At 43.7% G+C, this 21,607-nt stretch overlaps 1 protein-coding gene across 4 annotated transcripts in view; it reads right to left on the bottom strand.

Moving 5' to 3' along the window:
* SF3B3 (splicing factor 3b subunit 3) overlaps window positions 1-21,576 on the bottom strand; it is a 30,655-nt gene extending 9,079 nt beyond the window's left edge. Inside the window, exons 1-17 of one of the 4 annotated variants that reach the window (XM_083624861.1) lie at window positions 21,436-21,576; window positions 20,199-20,304; window positions 19,305-19,631; window positions 17,988-18,160; window positions 16,684-16,825; window positions 15,855-15,967; window positions 14,056-14,193; window positions 13,784-13,887; window positions 12,816-12,981; window positions 11,152-11,247; window positions 10,526-10,598; window positions 4,513-4,664; window positions 3,546-3,701; window positions 2,960-3,115; window positions 1,800-1,943; window positions 1,071-1,193; window positions 204-358 (exon numbers count right to left, since the gene is read on the bottom strand). In XM_083624861.1, the coding sequence (XP_083480987.1) occupies window positions 204-358; window positions 1,071-1,193; window positions 1,800-1,943; window positions 2,960-3,115; window positions 3,546-3,701; window positions 4,513-4,664; window positions 10,526-10,598; window positions 11,152-11,247; window positions 12,816-12,981; window positions 13,784-13,887; window positions 14,056-14,193; window positions 15,855-15,967; window positions 16,684-16,825; window positions 17,988-18,160; window positions 19,305-19,631; window positions 20,199-20,268 (2,288 nt within the window). In that variant the 5' untranslated portion in view covers window positions 20,269-20,304; window positions 21,436-21,576. Of the gene's footprint in view, window positions 1-203; window positions 359-1,070; window positions 1,194-1,799; window positions 1,944-2,959; window positions 3,116-3,545; window positions 3,702-4,512; window positions 4,665-10,525; window positions 10,599-11,151; window positions 11,248-12,815; window positions 12,982-13,783; window positions 13,888-14,055; window positions 14,194-15,854; window positions 15,968-16,683; window positions 16,826-17,987; window positions 18,161-19,304; window positions 19,632-20,198; window positions 20,305-21,262 lie in introns of all 4 variants that reach the window. The other 3 variants (XM_083624862.1, XM_083624864.1, XM_083624863.1) reach the window with 3 other exon arrangements.
* Window positions 21,577-21,607: the final 31 nt, after the last annotated feature.

Below are 21,607 nucleotides of genomic sequence, written 5' to 3'. Positions count from 1 at the left end.
TCAACGCAGAGTGGACCCATGCAAGGTCATGTAGAAAGGAGGCGTTCGGGGCAACCCTTTTGGGCACCAGCTGCCCCTGCTTTGCACAGGAAGGATCTTGGGACAGACAAGCAAGACAGACAGATAGTCCTGTGTGCCAAGAGAGAAGGCAAACAGGTTCCATTATTTGTTTCCTTCCCCACCGCTGGCATTTTGATACGAACCTCAGTGTGTTTGTTGAGATGGCTACTATGCCCTCTGGACACTGCTCTGAAGCAAAGCCAGAGGCAAACTCCAACGTTTCATATGAGAGGGGTGTTAAGTGGAAGCGGGACTGATAGGAGTAACTCAGCCAAGAACGGCTTGACATGGCCAGCACCTGGAGCAGGAGGAAAAGAAGAGAGAGAAAACTCAGGGAGAGAACAGCAAATGGGACAGAGCAGCTCACACCTCTGGGAACCCAGCTGGCTGCCTTCTTCTCCTAGCAGTCCGCAATCAAAGGCTCTGTTGGCAGGGCAGTGGAGGCAGAACTAATTACAGGCTCTAGGAGTCCCCAAGCCAGCGGCATAAGAGAAGGTGTGAGGTGGCCAAATTGAGATTCCTGCATTGCATGGTGATGGACTAGATGACCCACAGGGTCCCTTCCAGCTCTACAACAATATGATCCTGAAGACCACAAGCCTGGCTACTTTATCACCAACTTTTGAAAACACCTTGGACTCTGTAAATCAGGTGCAATGACTACAGCAGCAAGAGCCAGGCAAACAAAGGACACTGAGTACTTCCTCCTTCTTTAATATCCCCCTCCCTTTCCCACAAGCAGCTAAAATGAGCAGGACCCAGAAGCAGGCCAAGATATTTCCTTTCCCCTGGTCTCATCAACACTTGTTTTCTCCCTCACTCACCCCCCCATCCAATAGCATGTATTTTCCCTCTGTACCAGATGGTAAACAAGGAATTTAGTTGTGAACTCATCCCACCCCAAATTTCTAAAAGATCTTAAGTCACCAGATTCACAGTCCTCCTGAAGTTTTTGTTCCTCCCCCTCCAGCTTTTCACGAGTGCACTCCTCTGATTCCCCGCTCACTCACCGCTTCTTGGCCTTGCATCCGAACTCGGAAGAGCTTCACAGGGCGCGAGCCCAGATACCTGGTCCTTGTGTCAGAGAGGTCACCAGTAACTGGATCAAGGACAGTTCGGAGAAGCACACCGTTCTGGGTTACAAGGGCAGATGAGCAAAGCAAGGTGGGGGGAGAGGGACAAGGGCAGGCAGAGAGAAAAAGAGGCACCAGATGAACTCAGAATACCAATGTATCTTCAGCTCCTGACTTCGGAAGTCTTACTATTTCCAGGTTCTCTCTGGCATGTACAAAATTAAGCACAACACTGCTACAAAGCTGCTGTTTCCTCCTTTAACAAACTAAAAAAGGCTTTTTTGTGAAATAGCTTAAAGTGTAGGCTACTCCCACTTCACCCCCACCTAAATAAAAAGACCCCTGGCCCGCTGGAAGATGAGCTCTAACACCTCCACCCTCCTCCCCAGCAGAGAGAAGGTACCCTTCACAATGGGATTAGAGTCTGCCTTAATAAAGCGGGAGAGGGCTCTGTTCCTCGGGAACTCTGGAACAGTGAAGAAGGTGGCAAGAGGGACGCAGTGTTCCCTTCTGGCAGGCCTTCTGGGAGGGTGTGTGGAACATGTCTCTATAGGGTTGTACAAACTCAAGAGTATGGTTCCCACGCAGCCCAGTCAAATGCAGCAAGACCTGGTCCAATCCCATATATCGAGGATCCAGCAAAGGTTCTGGGCAGTAATTGCTCACCTGCAAGCCAATGTTCAGGTACAAGAAGCCAATCGAGCCCCGCTCTCCCAGTTCATCCTGCTTCTCAGCTCCACCCATTTCCACAATGCACAGTGATTCTGGCTGGGCAGGGAGAGCTTGCATACTCAGCGGCTGAAGACAGTCCTAAGGGATGGAGAAGGAAGACACCATTACAAAGCAGAGAGAAAGAGCAAAGCATAACACATAAGATCTTTGTTGCTACCCTGAACAACTTCAGACATCAGGTGAGGAACTGTAAATGGCTGGATTCTCCTTTGTATAAAAATGCCTGGCACATTTGAAGACTAGGCTGACCTGCCAATTTTCTATGTAGGAGGGCATTCAACCACATCCCCCAGCAGTCTGAAGAGATAGACTGAAGAAGCACATGGCAATGTTGATTATGCCAACCAGCTCAAAGTGTTTCTCCATTTGGAGCAATCTGTGGGAAGATTAATTTCATCTGAGGAAGTCTTTAAAGAATCATTTTTAGCTCTGGCCTTCTTTCAGGCAACCCACTATCTTCCAAAAGTTTGGAATACAACTCCCATAATCCTCAGCCAAACTGGCTAGGGCTGGGGTGAGTTGTAGTTCAAACCCTCTAGAAGTCATCAGGTTGGAGAAAGCTAGTGTACAACATACACCTTGATTATTGTGAATTGACCTATTATATGGCCACTGAAGATTGACCAGAGGCTTGATGCGCCTTACTGGCATCAAGCCCTTTGGAATGCCTGAACCTTCAAATTAAGAGGCAGGCTATCAAAAAAAGAAGGGGAGGGGAGAGAAAGCAACTGCAGTTTGGGTTGGGAAAAGAGCATGCTAGAGTTCAGAGGGAGTTTGCTAAAACTGGAAGACATATTCGGGGACTGGAGGAGTTTCTAATGCTTTTGGGTTTCTGATGAAGCACCAGCAGTTGTATTGCCCACTTTATGAGTCTGCTTGCTTCCAATATGCTCTCCTTTCATATTAGGAAACAAACCAAAGTCAGTCTAGTGCATTCTCACATCCAAAGAAAGGAAAGCCCTGCTAACCACCCCTGGAACTTCCTCTCACTCAATTTTTTTTTTGGGGGGGTGGTAGTTTTGGTTACAATACTTTTTAAAATTCGGGTCAGCAAAGGCTTAGCTACAGGCAAGCGACTCTCAGGAAGCACTTACAGAGGGGTCGAGGGAAATGATGCGCACAGTGTTGTCCACCAGCCCAACAGCAAGGAACCGGGAGCGCTGCTCTCCTGGGGGAACGTTGGCCAAGCTCATGCACACCACATCAGCAGACATCTCCTTCCTCTCTGTGTATTCATTCAGCTGCCCTGACTGGTGTGGAAAAAAGGCACAATGGAGAAAGGAAGTCACACCTGGATTAGCAGAACCAGACCCATTTCAGATCAGTAAATACTGTGCAGTAAATTCTTTGAACCATGTATGATGACAAGTGACACTGCTTGTTTGACCTTTTGAGGTAGGAAACCTGGAGCACTTTGAAGACCACCAAGTTTATCAGAGATAAGCTGGTCTTAAAAATATGCCAGTCTTTGCAATGGCCCACCAAAGAAACCCCAAACACCCACCCCACCCAAATGGCACAAATCACCTGAATGTTCTCCTGCACAAGAACCCCTGAAATGAAGGAAAGCGACATAAGGAGCCCAAGAATGCTGTGATGCGGTTCTCATTTGTTTCCACTGCAAGCCTAGTCTGCAAACCCTCATGAAAGTCACATCTCCCTCCAGCTAAGCTCACGTACCGGGTCCATCTCAAAGTAGACCAGCTCTCCCCCTGTCAGTGCGATCACCACTTGTCTCTGATTCACAGCACATTTGACGATGGTTTTCTTCCCTGGCGTTTTCCACTCATTAACTCTTTTATCTGCTCTGATGTGCCGGATGCCATCAGGATAAACCTAAACAAATACAGAAATAAGATGCTGTGTCAGTCCATCTGACAGGAACTGCCTTTGCTGTTCTTTCCATTATTAGGCTAGCCTTGCAAGTCAGTTCACAGAAGTTATCAGCCTAGCCTTTTAAAAATTTTTCCTAAACTGCTTGCTCACATACAGTTTTTTACTGTCATTTGGACACACCAGAGGTCAACAAGGGAAGCAGAAGAACCAGCACCTCTTATCTGGTTTACTAAAGCTTACTCAGCCTGCTCATCTGTAGCCTATTTGCCACAAGTACGTGGCAAGATTTCCATGCCTACCTATACAGCTTTTTAGTTTGCAAAGTGATCTATAATCTTTATCTCATTCACACAACTAATTTCTGCTGTTCACCATCAAGTGCTCTCATTATATCTAGCTGAGAGAGGGCAAAGTCAACAAACAGCAACTTGAAAAGTGCCACCAAGGTAAATGATCAAGATCCCACAAGCTCCTATCTACCTTTAAAAACAAAAGAAAACAAAAATCACAGGGAATATTAGTCTATGCAACCAGTTAAAATAATGCAGTAGAAGACTAAACGTTTTTTAGCAAGAGCAGAACACCAAGGGAATCTTACTTTGAAAGGCTCTTGAAACAACCCTTTCCCAACCTTAAAGGTGACCTTATCCTCTAGCCAGTTTGCAGTCACAACTATTAAATTAGCTACCACCACCCCATCCATGCCAGGGGAGCACCACAACCAAACCCTCTCTCCTTGCATCTCTTGAGAAGGCCAAGGGGCCTGGCTGCAAAAGGCAAGCAGAACACGAAGAGGTAAAAGGCCCCTTACCTGCACCAAAGCATCATCTCCCAACAATGAGCAAGACAAGGTGGGCGTAGTACCAAGGAATCCTGAGTCTGTAACCTCCTCTACAGTTTCTCCGATAGACAGTACCAGGGTGGCATTGACGAAGGACACAATGATATAGGCATCAAATTCATCTAATTACAGAAGAAAGAAGATGGATGCCAATATTTAGAAGGTCAAGAAAGAAGTTTGTAGAACAAATATGGACAACAGAAACTCTTCACAAAGGCTACTACAGTTATTTCCATCATCACCATCACACACACGTTCATGACAAAGGGGCAGCATGGCCTTCAGACACTTGGACTGTGGTAAAAGGAGAAGAATACTCAAGGCACAAGGAAGCTACAGCAAGAAGTGTGGACCTTCTTTGAGAGCCTCTCCCTCCCCCTCATTTATATCATAATCACATCTGGGTCAGAATACAACTGAAGTGAAAACAGTTTCTTGCTCTCCTCCTAACCACAAGAAAATGATCAGACAAGACGTTTATGCCTGCAGCCAACAGAACAGTTTGTTCTCATTTGCTCTCTCTAAATAACACACACAAACACAGAGTATCTGTCAAACAAAAATTGTGATGTAGATCAAAATAAATCCCACAGGTTAATAAAAATACACCAACCCAGACAATGTAACTTAACTAAAACATATGAGATGCAGCTAATTTAGTTCTTTTTAAAAAAATGATGGAGTTGGCAGGAGGGATAACAAAACGCTATTACAAAAACAATGAACTAATGAAGCAGATAGAAGCTCAGAGAACAAATGGTTAGCAACCTCTCACAGATTTTAGATCTTTCCACCAGAAGTTAATAGTAAGAATCCACACAGCTTCTTTCCACACTCCAGAAAGGAAAAAAAACGCAGAATGCCACTTAACTATTAAGCGCCAGATTGAGGAATCTGAGTCAGAGCAGGCTTTTGCAGAGCTAGAGAAACTTCTATGGCTTCACAGGTATAAATTGCATTGAACCATCAAAATGCAAGATTAGAAGCCACTAGAAAGAGATATGCCCATGGTGGCAAGATCCCCACTTCTGCATCAAGATGCTCTTCTCTTTGCATCTTCCCGCAATGGAGCCCTACAGGAACTCCAGGTCAAGCAGTTGTCCTCCCTAGAGTTCAGGCTTCCACAATAGATGCTAAGTAGCAAGTCCAGTTTAGTTACCAGCAAAAAGACCAAGGGGGTTTCTTGTTCAAGGGGCAGAAGGGAAAGAATTTGGCTGCAGTTTTATGGAGATGAATGGGGGCAAAAGGGAAGAATTAAACAGCAATACTGCCAAGGATGGAGATACCAGGGGGGCAACATGGATTCAACTGAAGTAAAAAAAAAAAGTGGGGCTGAAGAAGAGACTGTAATGTTAACTAACATAGTGTCCACTCAGCTTGGAAATGGGTACATGAACACTTTCCAGTTGTCTTCCATCCATAGAAACAAAATAGCTTATTCACACGTTTTAAATACAGTGCCAGAGATTACACAGGATTTAGACAATGCATAGATATATTAATATGAATTGTAACTGGCTGTAAGTCGCTTTGGGTTGCCTTGGGAAATATAAAGTGACTAACAAATTTAATAATAAACAAATAAATATGTAACATTTTAACAGACACTTCACTGTTCAATTTCCTCACATTCACTCTGCCAATGAAACCATTTAGAAATTACCACTATAGCAGAAAACATTTCCCCTGCTGGTGCAATCCCTAGTAGTGCTGCAAATACCCCCCCAAAAGAAAGCCCTGCAGGGACACGGCCAGTTAGGGTAGAGAATACTGAGCCAATGGTCTGAATGGATACAAGGCTGCTTCAGTGTTCCTGTCACCTATGCTTGCCAAGTTAAGCACTCTCCAGCTTGGCCTTTTGCAGGGGCAGCACACAAATCAGGATCTTAAGCTGTGTATTTCTTTTCATCTGTAGACCACCAGCTTCAAATAACTCAGATATGGAAAACAGCCATTCTAAAGAATTAAATACCAACAGCGGACTGGCCCACCAAACTCCCAGCCAATCCTGTGGAGGCAGCAGGCAAAGGAACAAGCAACTGAGCAACTCATATAGGAGGGCTCTAATTAGTTCAGCTTCAGAAACTAGATACAGTATACTTGTAACTTACATATATTTAATTTGTGCGAATTCAGCTTTATGTGCTTGGCAAATAAATTAGGGGGGGCAGGCATCGGGGGGGACGGACACTTTCACAATATCCTCCAACGTGTTTTGACTATATGTGATTTTGACTTTCGGTGCTATCCCCAGAATGTAAACACACACACCCCGCATAAATTTCAGGCTTACTGTATAGCCTTCACCAAACTGGTGCCTATCCAGCTGTTTTGGATTGCAGCTCCCATCAGCTCTGCTGGGGAAAGCTGATGGTCCAAAACAGATGAGAGGGCCCTAAGGCTGGCAAAAGCAAAGCCATTCACACTTTTACTTGCTGACCTGAGTGGAACTCACTCCCACCTCAGTGCAGAAGTCCATGACATGTGCTCCTCTCTGTCACAATAAAGCCTAAAACCGTCACCCAAGTCCTCCACAGACTCCTAACACAGTTCCAGATCAAGACACTCAGGTGTTCAGATTCACCCACGTCATAAGCTGGACTTGACTGTAATGGATCCACAGGGTTCAGCAACACAGGCAGCAAGGCTTCCTTATTCACAAAGCACCCCCTCTGTCCTCAGTCTGCTGGCACCCGACAGATGCCAGAACTAGCTTTTGGGGAAGGGGGCATTCCTGGACAACTATCAGGGTTCCCATGAAGCTTCATCCCTGATGTGCTTCCCCCACTCTTTTTATCTACACAATTCAATTTACCCCTTTTAAACACAAGAAACAAATCCATTTTTTGGAAAATCATAGTGTCCGAATAGTCAGAAGTTCATCATGGACTAGATTGTTAACAGTTTCATTAGCACTAGGAATTCATTCACAAACATTATTTTTTGCTGAGATTCCTTTCTTGTGGTTGCAGAAGTAACGTGTTAGATCTAATAAAGTGCATACATGGCTTTCCTAGCCCAAACTCTCTTGGAAAAATTCAATGAAACTTATGCCCAGTGTCTGGCTGCTCCATAAAAGATAGCATCAGCAAAGTTTTGAGTGAGGGAGGGAGTGATCACAGCAGTACTTGAAGATCACTGTTTAAAAGTTGCAGATTATGCCCGTGATCTCATGCCTCTTAACTTTGCACATGGATTTTAACTGCTGCATAAACTGCTGTATTTAAATAGTCTTGTAAGTCATTTTGTGAGCAGCAGTGAAATGGTAACACCACCACCAACTTCCTGTGAAAGGCAGGGGAAAGAAGTCAAGCCAGAGAGGAATCAAGACAGGCAAGCAGCACCTCGTTTTCTCCTTCTCAGCACAGAGCAAGGTGAGGCCAACAGGGTGAGTGAGCAGAGACAAGGTCCATCATATGTCAACAGCGCATCAGAGACAGCTGCCTGTATTGTTCATTTTGTAGCCAGAGTGGGAACTCCGGTAAGGAACCATAGTTACTAAACCCAGAACTCTGAGGTGTAGAAGGATATGGTATAATGAATATCTAGACTAACATCTCTAAACGTGAACTGGGTCTCACCCCCCATTAAAATACTGGAATGCCCAGGACCAGTGGGCAAGAACAGATGGCAGTTCCTTACAGTTACAGGCATGTGAAGCTTAACTTTATCTTGCGAAAGGCCCCAAGGATGTGGAAAGCAATTGGACAGTAAAAGCCAGTTCTTATCCCAGGAGCTCAGGAGAGGGCTGAGGACTCAGGTGGTACTTGAATACTGACTTCTTACATAGTTTGTTGACAGAGGTGTTTGCAAGAAAAGTAATTTAAAAAGAGCCTCAATGTTGTGCCTCTTCCTCCCTCCTCCAGTTACAGCCCTTGGCTGTAGGTACACACCTGTGGGAGGGGATCAGCACCTCCACCACCAGCCACCTGTGGAAGAAAAAAGAAGGCTTGGTATTGGTAGTAGCAGGGACCACATACCAGCCAAGGTTAGTTTTTGCTTGGAAGGGGTTCATATGGTACACATGTAACATGAGAGAATGCAGAACTTCAGAAGCACAAGCCAGACACAGGCAGGATTACCACATTATGACCAAGTCAGTTTTGTACTACTGGCCTGGTTTGCACACAAAGTGAAGTCATTGTTTGTTTGACCATGTATATGGCACAAGTTGTACCACAGATAATAAAACAAACCATGGCTTTCTTTTCCCAAGTTTGGTTTCTTTTCAAGCTGATCTTGCCGCATGTCTTTGTAGCTTAGTAGCTTAGTGAGCAGGTGGTGAGGCGACCAAAGAAATAGTAATTGAGGAAATGTGGTGGATTCATACATAATGGCAAGCCATAATTAAAAACTAAACAAGGCTCCAAAGCCAACAAGAACCCACAGCTTCAAATTGTGGTTTGTTGGCAGTAAACAAACCATAGTTAAGCCACTGGGCAGGGTACAACCCAACCATGGTTTAAGAAACCATAGCTTGGCATTTTTTGGACACCAAGCCACTGCATTAACACATTACATGGTGAAAACTGGCACACACCTGGTTAGAGGGAGCCATTAATAAATACTAAGTGCATCAAACAACCTTGTGCATGATACAAAACTGAACCAGTAAAGCTCTCCTCCTGACCAATGTATTCTACTCAACTACACTGTAATGTGAGAGCTGGGACTCACTTGGGTCACCCAAACATTTATGAGGCACTGAAGTCCACATATAATAAATTTATTTTCACACATGGAACAAGTTGGATGGCCATCTGTCATGGATGCTTTAGCTGAGATTCCTACATTGCAGGGGGTTAGACTAGATGGCCCTTGGGTCCCTTCCAACTCTAAGATTCTAAGTTCCACTCCATGAAAAACCAGCTGCTGTCTGGGAAAAGTTTCACAGGGGCATTTTTTTCCTTGACCACCAGCCATGTGAATGACAAGCAACCCTTGCAGGTCAGGAAAGCATTTTCAGAGCAAATCTTGAACTGCTGAAAATACAGAAAGGCTGATCAAAACAGGTCCTGGCTTTCCAGAGTTCTGTGCTAGCTAGACAGCTGAGAACAGCACAGATGTCCTGTCTGAAGACCATACACACTTTTGACTCCATCACAGAGGACAGATTAATATATGAAGAAAAACAACAACAAACACACACACACACACACACAATGAGGAGCAAGGGCCTTCAGCAAGTGGCAAATGCAAGTCAGGAGTGGTACCTGGTTATTTCTCAGACATGCCTTCAGGGAAGGGCATTACAACTTCCCCTAATTCCAAAAAAGCACAATACTCTTTCATGATTAAGCAAATGATGTAGTATAAAGAGTCATAATTGTGCTGCACATGGAGCTTTTGAGCGAAATAATCATGTTACCACCATAAGCCTAGGATTGTGCATTAAGGCCTCTTCTTCTTCCACAGACAGGTCAGGTTCTATTGCAATAATACACCCCAAGACAGAATGTCCCAGGACAGCCGCCCAGGTTCATTGTCCCAGCAGAGATTCCAGGAACACACAGAAGGTGTAGTAGCACATAAGATACCAAAGGCTGTATGGCAAAGACAATTCCAGTAAAAGGCGGAGGTGGGGGCTGAAGGAACACCATGAGTGGTAATGATCATGACAACATAGTAAGAGATACCAAGAAAGGCCATGACAGTGAGCTTAAAGGCAACACTACCAAGAGAGCACTGAACAGAATGCACCACATCCATAGCGAGGGGAGCAACAGCACTGTCAGTGCTCCTGCTCTCAGCAGGGAGGGGCTTCTAAAAACCTACAAACAGGCAGATTTTCTCTCCTAGTTGGTATGTGCAATTTTCACACAACATTTGTGCTTACTCCAGTTTAAGAATGAAAGTCATAATCCTGAGGCAGGTAGATGCTCTCCAGGCAAAGACAGCTGAACCAAGAAAGGTGACTTGTAGATGAACAATGAAATTCAATGTGCCATTTACCACTGCATTTGCATCACAGAAGACCTCCTACCTTCAACATGCCTCCTCACTGTCCATACAGCATTGGGGTTACCAGGCAACTCTGAGACGGCCATTTCAGATACCTAGAGAAAGACATATTTATTAATGCTAAAAAGCTTAAAACAAAGCTTTTCTCCACCAGATAGAAAGGACCTAATTATTACTATTACACAGGAGAAAACAAAAGAATTATTCTGTCCTTCAACCACTATAAAAATGCTTTACACTGGAAAATCTAGCTCAGTATATTTCTCCAAAATCCCCAATGCACATGCTATTTATGACTTCTTATATAATTATCACACAGTGCAGCAAAGGTGATTCACCCACCTGGCTCTAAAATCCAACCAAACTGTGAGATCAGTTAGGCTGACTTTCTAGCCAAGGCATAGGCAAACTCGGCCCTCCAGATGTTTTGGGACTACAACTCCCATCATACCTAGCTAACAGGACCAGGGGTAAGGGATGATGGGAATTGTAGTCTCAAAACATCTGGAGGGCAGTGTTTGCCTATGCCTGTTCTAGCTCTACTCAGCTTCAGAATACACCAGTGAATCCATTCTCATCTAACAAAAAAGGTTCCACCCAAGAGGAAGATCCAGAATAGCTTTGCTCTTCATGTCCTGCCCTTCTTACCTCAAGTCCATGTCTAAGGACCCTCAGTGACGACCGAGGCCCCCTCCCACAGGCCACATATAACTGAGGGGTGTCTTCATTAGCCAGATCAGCTATCTGCACAGAAAGCAGCCAAGATGCAGGGATAAGAGGGGAAAGGTGACAGGTTGTTCGATTAAGATCGGTTATCACTTTCGAAACATCGTAAATAGAGCTACAACATTTTACTTCCATTTACATATGTGATTGCGGCAAAGGTTCTCACATTTGCCACTTGATAAACTGGTAATCTGCATTAATAACTAATGGCAAATGACATCAAGTGGGGAAGAAATTCCCCTGAATTAGTCTTACGGTTGGAGCGATCTTTTATGGAAGAGCTAATTTTCCAACCTTTTACTCCATGTTTTTCAGATTTCAACTTTTCGGATTTCCCTTCAAAATTGTATTTAGGCTTTTTAAATATATATTTTTAATAAATTTTCAACAAAAATAACAAACAACAACACACATAATAACAAATACAATAACCACAAACAAAGAAAAATACATAAACAATATCAAATCCATAAGATGGGATTCTCCGAACTCCGTGACTCCCCACCCCGTTCCTTAAGTTTTCTTTTCAGCTGCATTAACATTTCTACTCCAAATTATTTTTTTACCTCAGATTTCCTGTACTATTTCTTAAATTTCAAGTGTTTTTAAAATCCTGCCAATGCATTACCCTGTTTACAATACTTTTGAAAATACATCATAAATATTTCCCATTCTTTTTTAAATTTCTTGTCGTCTTGATTTCTGAGCTTTCCAGTTAGTTTCGCATTTCAACATAGTCCATTAACTTGGTTTGCCAATTATTTAGGTTTTTTGAAAGGCTTGCAGTTTTGTGAGGTACTTTAAAGTATTAATTTACATTTTGGTGTTTTGTATAAAATTACCTTTTTATAAATCAGGTGCCGCAAGTGGCTCCCCCAAAGGGTTTTTGTTTCCACTCAAGACCGTAGGCCTTTTTTTATAAAAAAAAACACGAACTGCTTCCATAGATCCCCCACTGTCATTCAGGAATGGCAAAACAAATGTGGCCCTCAAGCCATCCCTCTCCCAAATGTCACCTTTTTAAAAATAAAAAATCCTGACTGCTCCAACTGGGAGTGGGCTCTCTCCTGACAAAATTCCCTCCCTTCAGATAGTCACTTCTGTAAAAATGCTGCACAATGACCTACAGCTGGCACAACTTAAGAAAATATTATGCTAGCCCACTTTGCAAACTATTGGGGGTGCATAAAGTGTTAAGTCCTGGGCCCCTAACAAATCCCGTGCAAAATTAAAAGTGGCAAAATTCAGAAGAGTGCAGTGCACTAGATACAACTTCCACCAAGTCAGACACTCTCTCATAGGGGTATTACCTCCTAACCTACAACCCAAAGTAGCAGCTGTGAAAATAAATGGTGGGAAGAGGAGCGACAGGAATGCTGTGCTAAGCAACTCTGAGGAAAAGTGAAATACAAACATGACAAAGAACTAACTCACCTGCTTTGTGTTTCTGATCTAAAGGAATTGGAGACTTATACCATTTTTGGAATTATTCTCAAGGTCTAGCGGGCTATGCAATGTCCAGCATCGGAGGTCAACACAGAACCCAGCTGCTTGTCACAAGCTATGGGACAAAGCACACAGCATACCTGGCAACACAAGATGGGAGACAGGCTGTCCAGTTCATCCACCAGCACCAAGTTCTTGAGAGGCCGTGGCTGGAAAAAGAATGTGTCTCCTTCCTCCAACGGCATGGCAGAGGAGAACTCTGGCTCCTCATCATCATCCCCCAGATGAGCAATCTGATAGAGGTAGCTGCAAAGAGAAGAGGGAGACTATAGAAGGGCCACTTCTGATTAAACTGGACCGTTTCCTCCCCACCCCAGGCTCTGCTATTTCAATTATGTTCAAGATGTAGGGATGCTTGCTGAAGAAAACACTTTGAGGACAAAGGAGAGTAGCTGAGGGGCCAAATTTAAGACACATCTTCACATCCTTATTTGTCTATCTCAGGAGTTGTCAACCTGGTCCCTACCGCCCACTAGTGGGCATTTCAAGATTCTAGGTGAGCGATAGGGGGTTCTATGGCACAAGCTGAATCCTCCTTCCATCGAGCACTAGTGGGCGGTGAGGAAATTTTACCATCAAGAAAGATGCATTAGTGGGCGGTAGGTATAAAAAGGTTGACTACCCCTGGTTTATCTGTAGAAAAGGCAAACAATACGATACGCTCTCTGCCCCAGATCCTTTCTCTCTTCCTGTGAATGAAATATAACACCATGAGCTATATGTGTATAGATGTGTTTGGGCCTCACTGGCTAAACAAACCAAAATTTTATCCTGACATAATAACCCACAACACCCATGCTTGCTGTAAGATTCTGAAAACAGGACACTGACACACTCCTTGATGAAATTGGCAAGATGAAACCAACCAGGCAGGCCATACCTGTGGTTGGTTGCAAGGGTCTGAGATTCAGCCACAACCTGAACAATTTCCAGATTTGGAGAAGGAAAGGTAGCCAAAACTGCATGTGTGCTTTGCAGAACATCAACAGCAGTATCAAGCATAAAAAATTCAGCAACCCTTCAGAAAGAAGTCGGAGATTTTACTTACTGGTTTCCAAACTCAGAAGCCACAAAGAGGAACCCAGTTTTCAGAACACACATGGCAGCAGCGACAGGAACTGTATCAAAGTACTTGAGTCGAATTTCTGTTACCTGAAACCACCACAAATGAGTTACTGCTTGAGCTAGATGTGAAAGTTCACACATCACCCATTCTTCCTCCCTCTCTGCCCCTCACACACAAGCAAACATTTTCCCCCCCCTCTCTCTCTCTCACACACACACACAAGCAAACATTCCTGAATACAGCAGGAGACGTACCATGTCCTCATCAGTCTCCAAGGTGATTTTGAAGATGTCACCCTGCTCAGTCTGAGCCAAGAAGAAGAACATAGACTTGGTCTTGTGTGTAGCAGAGCAGACAAAAATCATGCCTCTTTCAGGGTCATCCAAGTCATTCTGCCAGAAGGAACAGCAAGTCAGACTCAAAGGCAGAAGCTGCCCTAATGGAATCATAGCTAGAAATCACCTGTTAATGGCTTCCCTCCTACTGCAAATATCACCCCTCTTTATAGCAGCTTTGCCAGGCTCCCTCACTGCTTCCTTCCATTCTGGGAAAGTTCTTCTCCTGCTAGTCCTCCTTCCTGGGCCCTTCTGGGATGCTGCTCCCGAGCCCTCCATCAAGCCACTTCCCTCGCTTCTTTCGCTGGGCCTTGCAGGAGCTATAAACCTCACAATCCCTGGGTCCAGCTCTCCCCCCCATCAAATATCAATTTCCAACATGATCTATTTATTAAATTAATTATATCTCCCGACTCTTGTCAAAGCACCCAAGAGACCTTACAAATAAACATTAAAACATAAAATTAAACTACCAAGAAAAAGAACAGGCAAAGCAATGGTTTGCAGTGGAACAAAAACATGAACCTTAAAACTGCAGCTCAAGGGTCTCAAACACCCTCTGAAAGAGGACCATTTGTAGTTGCTGCCTGAAGGCTAAAGCAACAAAGGAGACTGTACCCCAACTCCACCAGACGGGAGGTACAGCCCTCTCTCAGTAATGTCTCTGACTGTCTAATATAGATTTGCAATTTAAAAACCTCTAGACAGTGTCTTCTGTGTCCTGCACAGCACCAAGTACATAATCACCAACAATGCTTGATCAGAAAGAAATGCCATCTCCACAATAAGCATCAGAGAAGAGACATCAACTCATCACATCAAGCCACAACAGCATTTTCACTTTCAGTTTACAATTAGCAGTACTTCCATACTTAAGTAATAATTTCTATCATAATAGTTTCAGCTACTAACTAGGTAATTAATATTTTTGTGGCTGGTCCTATAATGAGCCACTCTACACCACATAGCTCAGGCTGAAGACTAGGCACCCCTACCTTCAAATGACCTGCCTCCATCACCAGCTGCCACTACTGCTAGCCATCCAACTGGGTCCTTCCTCCCATAAACCAAGGATGGCCCAAATGCTCTCCTTGGTGCCTATCTCACGCCTTGCTCAGAATAAGGCACAGTGGGCAAGATCACCCTGCAAAGTGCTTGCATTTGCTGCCATTTTGCAGTGATGAAAGCAAATACTGTTTAAGAGTATTTTCCACAGTTATGACAAAGTGGTGATGGAGTATGCACTTTCTAGAGCAACCTCATCCACATTTATTGCAAAGTCTACCAGTACAGCTGCTGGAGGTGGCAATGGTGGCCTGCCTGCCTAGCTCAGGCAGCACAGTCCCTTGTGGACTCTTCAGATATATTGTTACATAGATTCAAATTCCTAATGGTCTTAGCAAGATAATGAGCATTGAGAGAATTTTGGGAATTTTGCAAAATCGTAAGTCAACCTTTTGCTGCCAGCTCTTTCTAGCTGATATGGAAAAGGCGTTAACAAGTAAGGTGTGGAATGGGAAGACCCACTCCCCACTCCATGGAAGCCCAAGTTCACTAAGGACCTCAATGAAGCCTACACAGCTTTGTTAATAATGCATTCATATTCATACAAATGCTGCGTTTTCTGGCCAAACCTGAAAGGTGAACCATTTTTTCAGCTGCCCAGAGAATGCTACTGGGATATTCCTTTAGGGTGAAAAAAGCTACAAGAGCCTTACCCTTCTCCTGGGAATGGGACATCGGATATCTGGTTGGTCACCAAAGTTTTTATAGGTGATGTAGTTTTCAGAACAAATCAGCACTCCACTGGGACCATCAGAACCTCCAGGGACTGACGAATAAAAGAAACATGTTGTAAGAAGCTGAAGAAGAGCAGCTGCATCTATAGTTTCGTCTGGTTCTTGTGGAACTGGTTTACCCAAGGTACACTTGAGAAAAAACTGCACAAGTTTGCCACCATTTTCAGGCTGAAGAGGGGTCTGTGTTCAAGCAGAGGAAGTGAAAGCAAGAAGGGACTTGCAAATATCCGGTGTTTCTTTCAACAGCATGACCCAACTGGTTGGCAAGCCAGCTCTCCTACTCTGGCTGCCCCTCTGCCAATCCTGCCCTGTTCAGTATCAGCCTGGCTGCCAGACTGCTTGACAGTAATCTATTCGTGTTTGAATGTCTGCTGCAATAAGACAATGTCATGGTTTGGGCTAAGGTGCAGACAATCATCAGAGTAGCAAAGAAAAGCACAGGAGTGAGAGGGTTACATATGGTGAGCTTTCATGAATCTGATGGTTTCTGCCTACTAAGTAACAGAGGTCTCCGCTTTTTAACCTACTTTAGGTTCGCAATGTAGAGCATAGAGTGGAAATACTTGTTGCACTTTTGTACAGCATGGCACAAAAGCAACTATCAAGGATAGTTGTAATGCTGTTGTAATTTTCATTCATCAAGTATGGCTTGAGCCTACAGAAAATGTGCATTTGTCTCAAGAAGTTCTCTTTCTGACATCTTAGGATAATGCCTTTTCCCTAAAAGGACTGGAAATGGTAGCAGTACCTGTAATGAGGAAGTTGCCATGTTCTTCCAAGGGTTCACTGTATTTCCTGACAACATGGTTCAAACCCAGATCTAACTCATAAAATGTCAAGGTTTGCTGGGTGTTGGCTGCCGCTTCTCCTGTTGGGTCATTGTCAGCTTCCTGTGGAAAACAATACATGTACCAACAATAAATTAGTGTCATACTCTGTCTCGTAAGAGAACATACACTTGGATGCATTTTTAACGTAAGCTGTCCTGGAAATTTCAACTGAAAAATACTATTTAAATGTTCATAATAAAGTGAAAAAATTAAGAATAATAAAGCAGACTGAAAAGGTTTGCCTGCACTGTAAGTGAAGGTCCCGAAAGACAAAACCGCCATGAATAAAAAATTTAAATATCCAATAGTTCAGAAACTGATTATTCAGTCTGCCACCTGCCTGTTTATCTGGTGCAGCAACTGACCCTATTGCCACAAAATCAATGGAACGTAATATATAAGAATTACTTATAAAAATTAAAATTATGTTTTGTTCTTTGTAAACCACCCTGTGACCATTTTGGTGAAGGGCAGTACAGAGACCTCTAATATAAACTTATAATCAAACTAACGAATAAAAACACCCCAAAGCACTTCAAGAGACATCCATGCAACTCCTTACAGTGCCTGTCCCACATGTATCCAGAGCTGACGTAACTTAAATAACAAGCACACATTCTCCACCTGCCTCCCCAATTCTTTTACTGTTTCCCTGTGTCTGTTTTAGAATGGAAATCTCTTAGGTTACAGGAATGTATCATACCGGTGCATAAATGACACTATATACACAACAAATAGTAATACTATTGTTGCTATTAATATGCCACTAAGAACAAACTACTAGTACAAATTCAGGTGAGGTGCCCTCTGATCTTAAGCTGTGTTCTAAGCCCAAAGTCAAGGACTTGGGCACCTTTGGAGAGCACTTGCTCTCTGCAATCGCTTGCTTGCCCACCAAGGCCTGTTTCCCTCCTTGCCCTTCTGATCTGTTTATGTACTCAGTCATGTGACTTGCCTAACTCTGATAGTGGGGACCTAACCCATGGTTGCACTGGAGGCCTCCTCCACGCCATCCAGAGAAATCTCTATTTTGCTGTATTATGGAGAATACGATGAAAGACAGCTGATTTATAAGGGCATAATAAGCATATTGGAGAACTTGAAGATGGACAGTTGACTTCGTTAACAAAGGAGTCAACAAGGTGTTAGTTGCATTTTTTAAAAAGAGACACACAAACAGTTGAGCAGGGAAGAGTCACCAGAGAGACAAAATCCTCAATACCTCATAATCCATTTCCAGACAGGCAAACATGGGATTTTCAAACCCCACATCTACTCCAACTACATGGTAAACCAAGGTGTTGGCTTTATGCGCTTCTAATGGGGAAGAAATTGTGAGTCGGGCTGCGGCATCCCTGTTCAGAATGTACACTAACTTCTGCTTCTCAATGGCACCTACGAAGAGATAGACAGAGAGAACATTAGGAATACAGAAGCAGAAGATGTCTGCACTTTAATGCTGAAAGTGCCCAATCCCTACTCTTGCATAAGCAGGCCTTGCAGCCCTCTCAAGACAGAGCAGTTTTCCCCTGCTACTTTCCTGTTGGAAGAACCAGTAGTTGCATTCAGATGTAACACTAAATCAGTTTAACATTAGAAGTTGAACCACAGCAGGACTTGGGTTTCGCACACCCATCCTCTTCCGGCCTACAAGAGCCATAACTGCCATTGTCATAGTGCTGCCCCATATAAAGGAAATGTGGCATTAAGGTAGCTGCATACGCTCTTATAACCATGGCAGTGGAGGCTCACCTTGAAGACACCTTTTTTCTCATCACAGGATGGTAAACAATTAGAAAACCATGTTCAACGTTCAATGTTTTTACAGATCCACTTTAGCTACTAAGATTTGTATCAAACCCCAAAATTACATTACAGCTTTAAAAAAAATGGCATGATGCATGCAAAAGAAAATGGGCATTTATGATGAGAACCTGATCAGAATTGGATCCAAATGTCTCCATGTCTTATGTCAGAGAAGAGACATGAATTCCTAATCATCACTTCAGGGAAGAGAAAACTGTTGCACCAGTTATATAGGGCTCAAGTGCTTTTCTTCAAACTGACACCCACAGAAGGCTCCACTTACACCCCATTAAGGAAACTTAGCTCTATTTCTAGTTCAGTTTTCAGCAGTCATACACATAAGCACATCAAGTACCAAATGGGTAGCAGGGAAGTGTTTTGAATTATACTACATTCCAACAAATTCTTCATAACATGGAATCACCCTGATTGGCTGAGAGTAAATCTAGCTGGAGTGGCTAAGAGTATAAACTGGGAATCCCTGGTCTAAATATCAACTCAACCACAAACTCACTTAGACGGCCTAAGGAAACTCACAACTTCTCAGTTCCCATTTGCAACATAGATCTAGTTGCACTGGGATCGCCAATAAAAGCACTTTTGATTGGAGCAGTTTCAAAACCTAAACCAAGGATAGAAAAACCAACCAATGTTTCTTATCCAAATCATTTCTCCCATTCAGTTACTCAACAGTATTATACAGATACCACTGAAAACAACCATCCCAACTTACTGATCATGACAGCTCGTCCCTTAGGATCCACAGCCAAATACTGTCCAGGAACAATTCTGCGACAGCCACTCTTGCCAAAGGTTTCCTGGTGAATCTTCTCAAACACATTTTTTGAGGGCTGATATTCCAAGATAACAATGCGACCTGAATCACTGCCCACCACAATGTAGTCTTTGGTTCCACCAGTTAATCTGAAGGCCATGAGAGAGCGAATGATTCCAAAGACTTCCACTGTCAGCAAAGTATGAACTTTTCCTGTGTTCGGATCAGGACGAAGCAACTCCAAGATTTTGCCTCGAGAAACAACAATTTCTTGTTGTTTGGTACCTAAAAAGAAAAGAAAAACCTGATCATCAGCCAAAGAGGAAGATGGCCAAAGCACTTCTCTATCAAACCTCCCATTGCTGCTTACAAGTTCAAAAGTGCCTTGTAGGTTTGTTTTCCCTACCTGAGTTGTGACCACTTTTTACAGAGAGAACACATTAGTCGTTCTGAAATTTTGATGCAGACCAGAAATCAGAATGCCAAATCTTGAATCAGAAGTGGAGGTCAACAGACAAGTTGCTTACTTTTCAAAAGCATATTGCTCTGCTATGCATATACATAATGTGTGGCCACTTAACCCTGCCCTCCCATGCCTTTTGATAAGCCAAGGAGAAAAGTGAACGTTGCAAGCCTAACCAATGCCTGATGTCTGAAGAGGTTCAGAAAACTTAATCTGGCCCAGAAAAATATGACAAAGTTGAGATCTCATATTCTACAAGAATTCTGAAATAGTATCTCTGCCATTCTAAACAAAATTGCAGGTATACAACTTCAGCAGAAATACATGCTATGTCTAATATCAGACTCTGCTTGCACCTTTCATCTAAGCTTTCAGCCAGAACTGAGTACCTGAAAAGTTGCCATGGATGGCATAACTGATCCCGGTGGCTCGCTGCAGAGTTAGGTTATAAAGAAACATGGTGCCGATTGATATCACTTCACCTCAGTTCACCTGCTGAGAAAAGGAAACAAAGCAGTTAATACACTATCCATGCTTTTTAAAACTTGTTCAATTCTGACCACACATTAACATAAATGCCAATTGGTGAAGAAAACTTGAACGTTAAACCCATTTGAGAGATGGTTCATATGAACACTTCACAGACTGAAAAACCTCAACGAGGTGGTTTTTCCTTCCTAACTTTCCACAAAGCAAAATGTTCTTATGAAGGAAGCAAGTGTTAAAACTGAAAGTAACGGGCACCCTGAAAATATTTGTTTCCTAATTTTAATGATGAATCAACATCAACTTGCAGTTTCCCTGGAGGGGATACAAACACTTTTTACAATTTGTTACTTAATAAATTCACATATTACAATAGAGCAGACATTCCCAGAGTAGCAGCCATTAAATCTGCTGCAGCTAAAACAACTAAATATCTTGTGGCATGTTAAAAACTTAAACATTTTTCTGATATAAGATTTTATGGACTAAAGTCCAGCTCACCAAAGTTATTTTAAAAAGTATTAGACAACTTAAAAGATGTATGGCATGATCAGGGAGAACAATTTTAGCAGGCCTTATTTCTGAGTAGACATGCACAGGACTGCACGATTGCATGAATCCTGACCACATTCACTTTCGAGTACACATGCAGTAAGACTGGGCGGAGAGAAATAAGTCTCTTACAAATAAAGAGCAGCACCGTCCTCTCCACGTTGGCTCAAACGTAACTGCCACCCCGCTCAATGGGGCTTCCCCCTCCACAATAAACCTGCCTTGGTACTGCAAGTTATGTGGGTTAAAACAATGGAGGGTCGGGCTTAAAACCCTGCACGAAAAACTCCCTCGTGGTTTCCGAAAAAGCAGCGCGCGTCCTACCGCTGCTGCTAGGCGCCACCTCCCCTCAGTGGGCAAAGCGAAAATGCGGCCAAGATTGTCCAAAAGAGTGTAAAAAGCGCGGCGCCCTCACCGCCTGCTTGTCCAGAGCTCTTTCCCGCCCGCACCGGCGTCGCCCAGCAACGGTCCACTCAAGGGCCTCGGTAACACCGCGCGCGTGGCAGCCTACAAATACGCCATGGCCTCCTCCCGCCGGGGATTAGAGAAGTTGCAGCCTAATTCTGAAAGGGATCTGGCAGCGTTTACCGCAGGAGCAGCGCGGATGGCGGCGGATCCTGCCGCTGCTTCACTTCCTCCACAGCCCGCAGCCAAGCACCGCCATTGCCTCAGCAGCCTCCCGCGCTCCTTGGGTCCTTCCACGTAAGTAGCGCGGAACTGAGCGATTAGGCTGGCCACGGCGTGCCAGAAGCAACCCCTG

Source organism: Podarcis filfolensis (assembly GCF_964270895.1).
Source record: "Podarcis filfolensis genome assembly, chromosome: 8".
In the NCBI taxonomy this organism is placed as follows: domain Eukaryota; kingdom Metazoa; phylum Chordata; class Lepidosauria; order Squamata; family Lacertidae; genus Podarcis; species Podarcis filfolensis.
The sequence above is the reverse complement of the archived record's forward strand: the minus strand, read 5'-3'. Positions and strand labels throughout refer to the sequence as shown.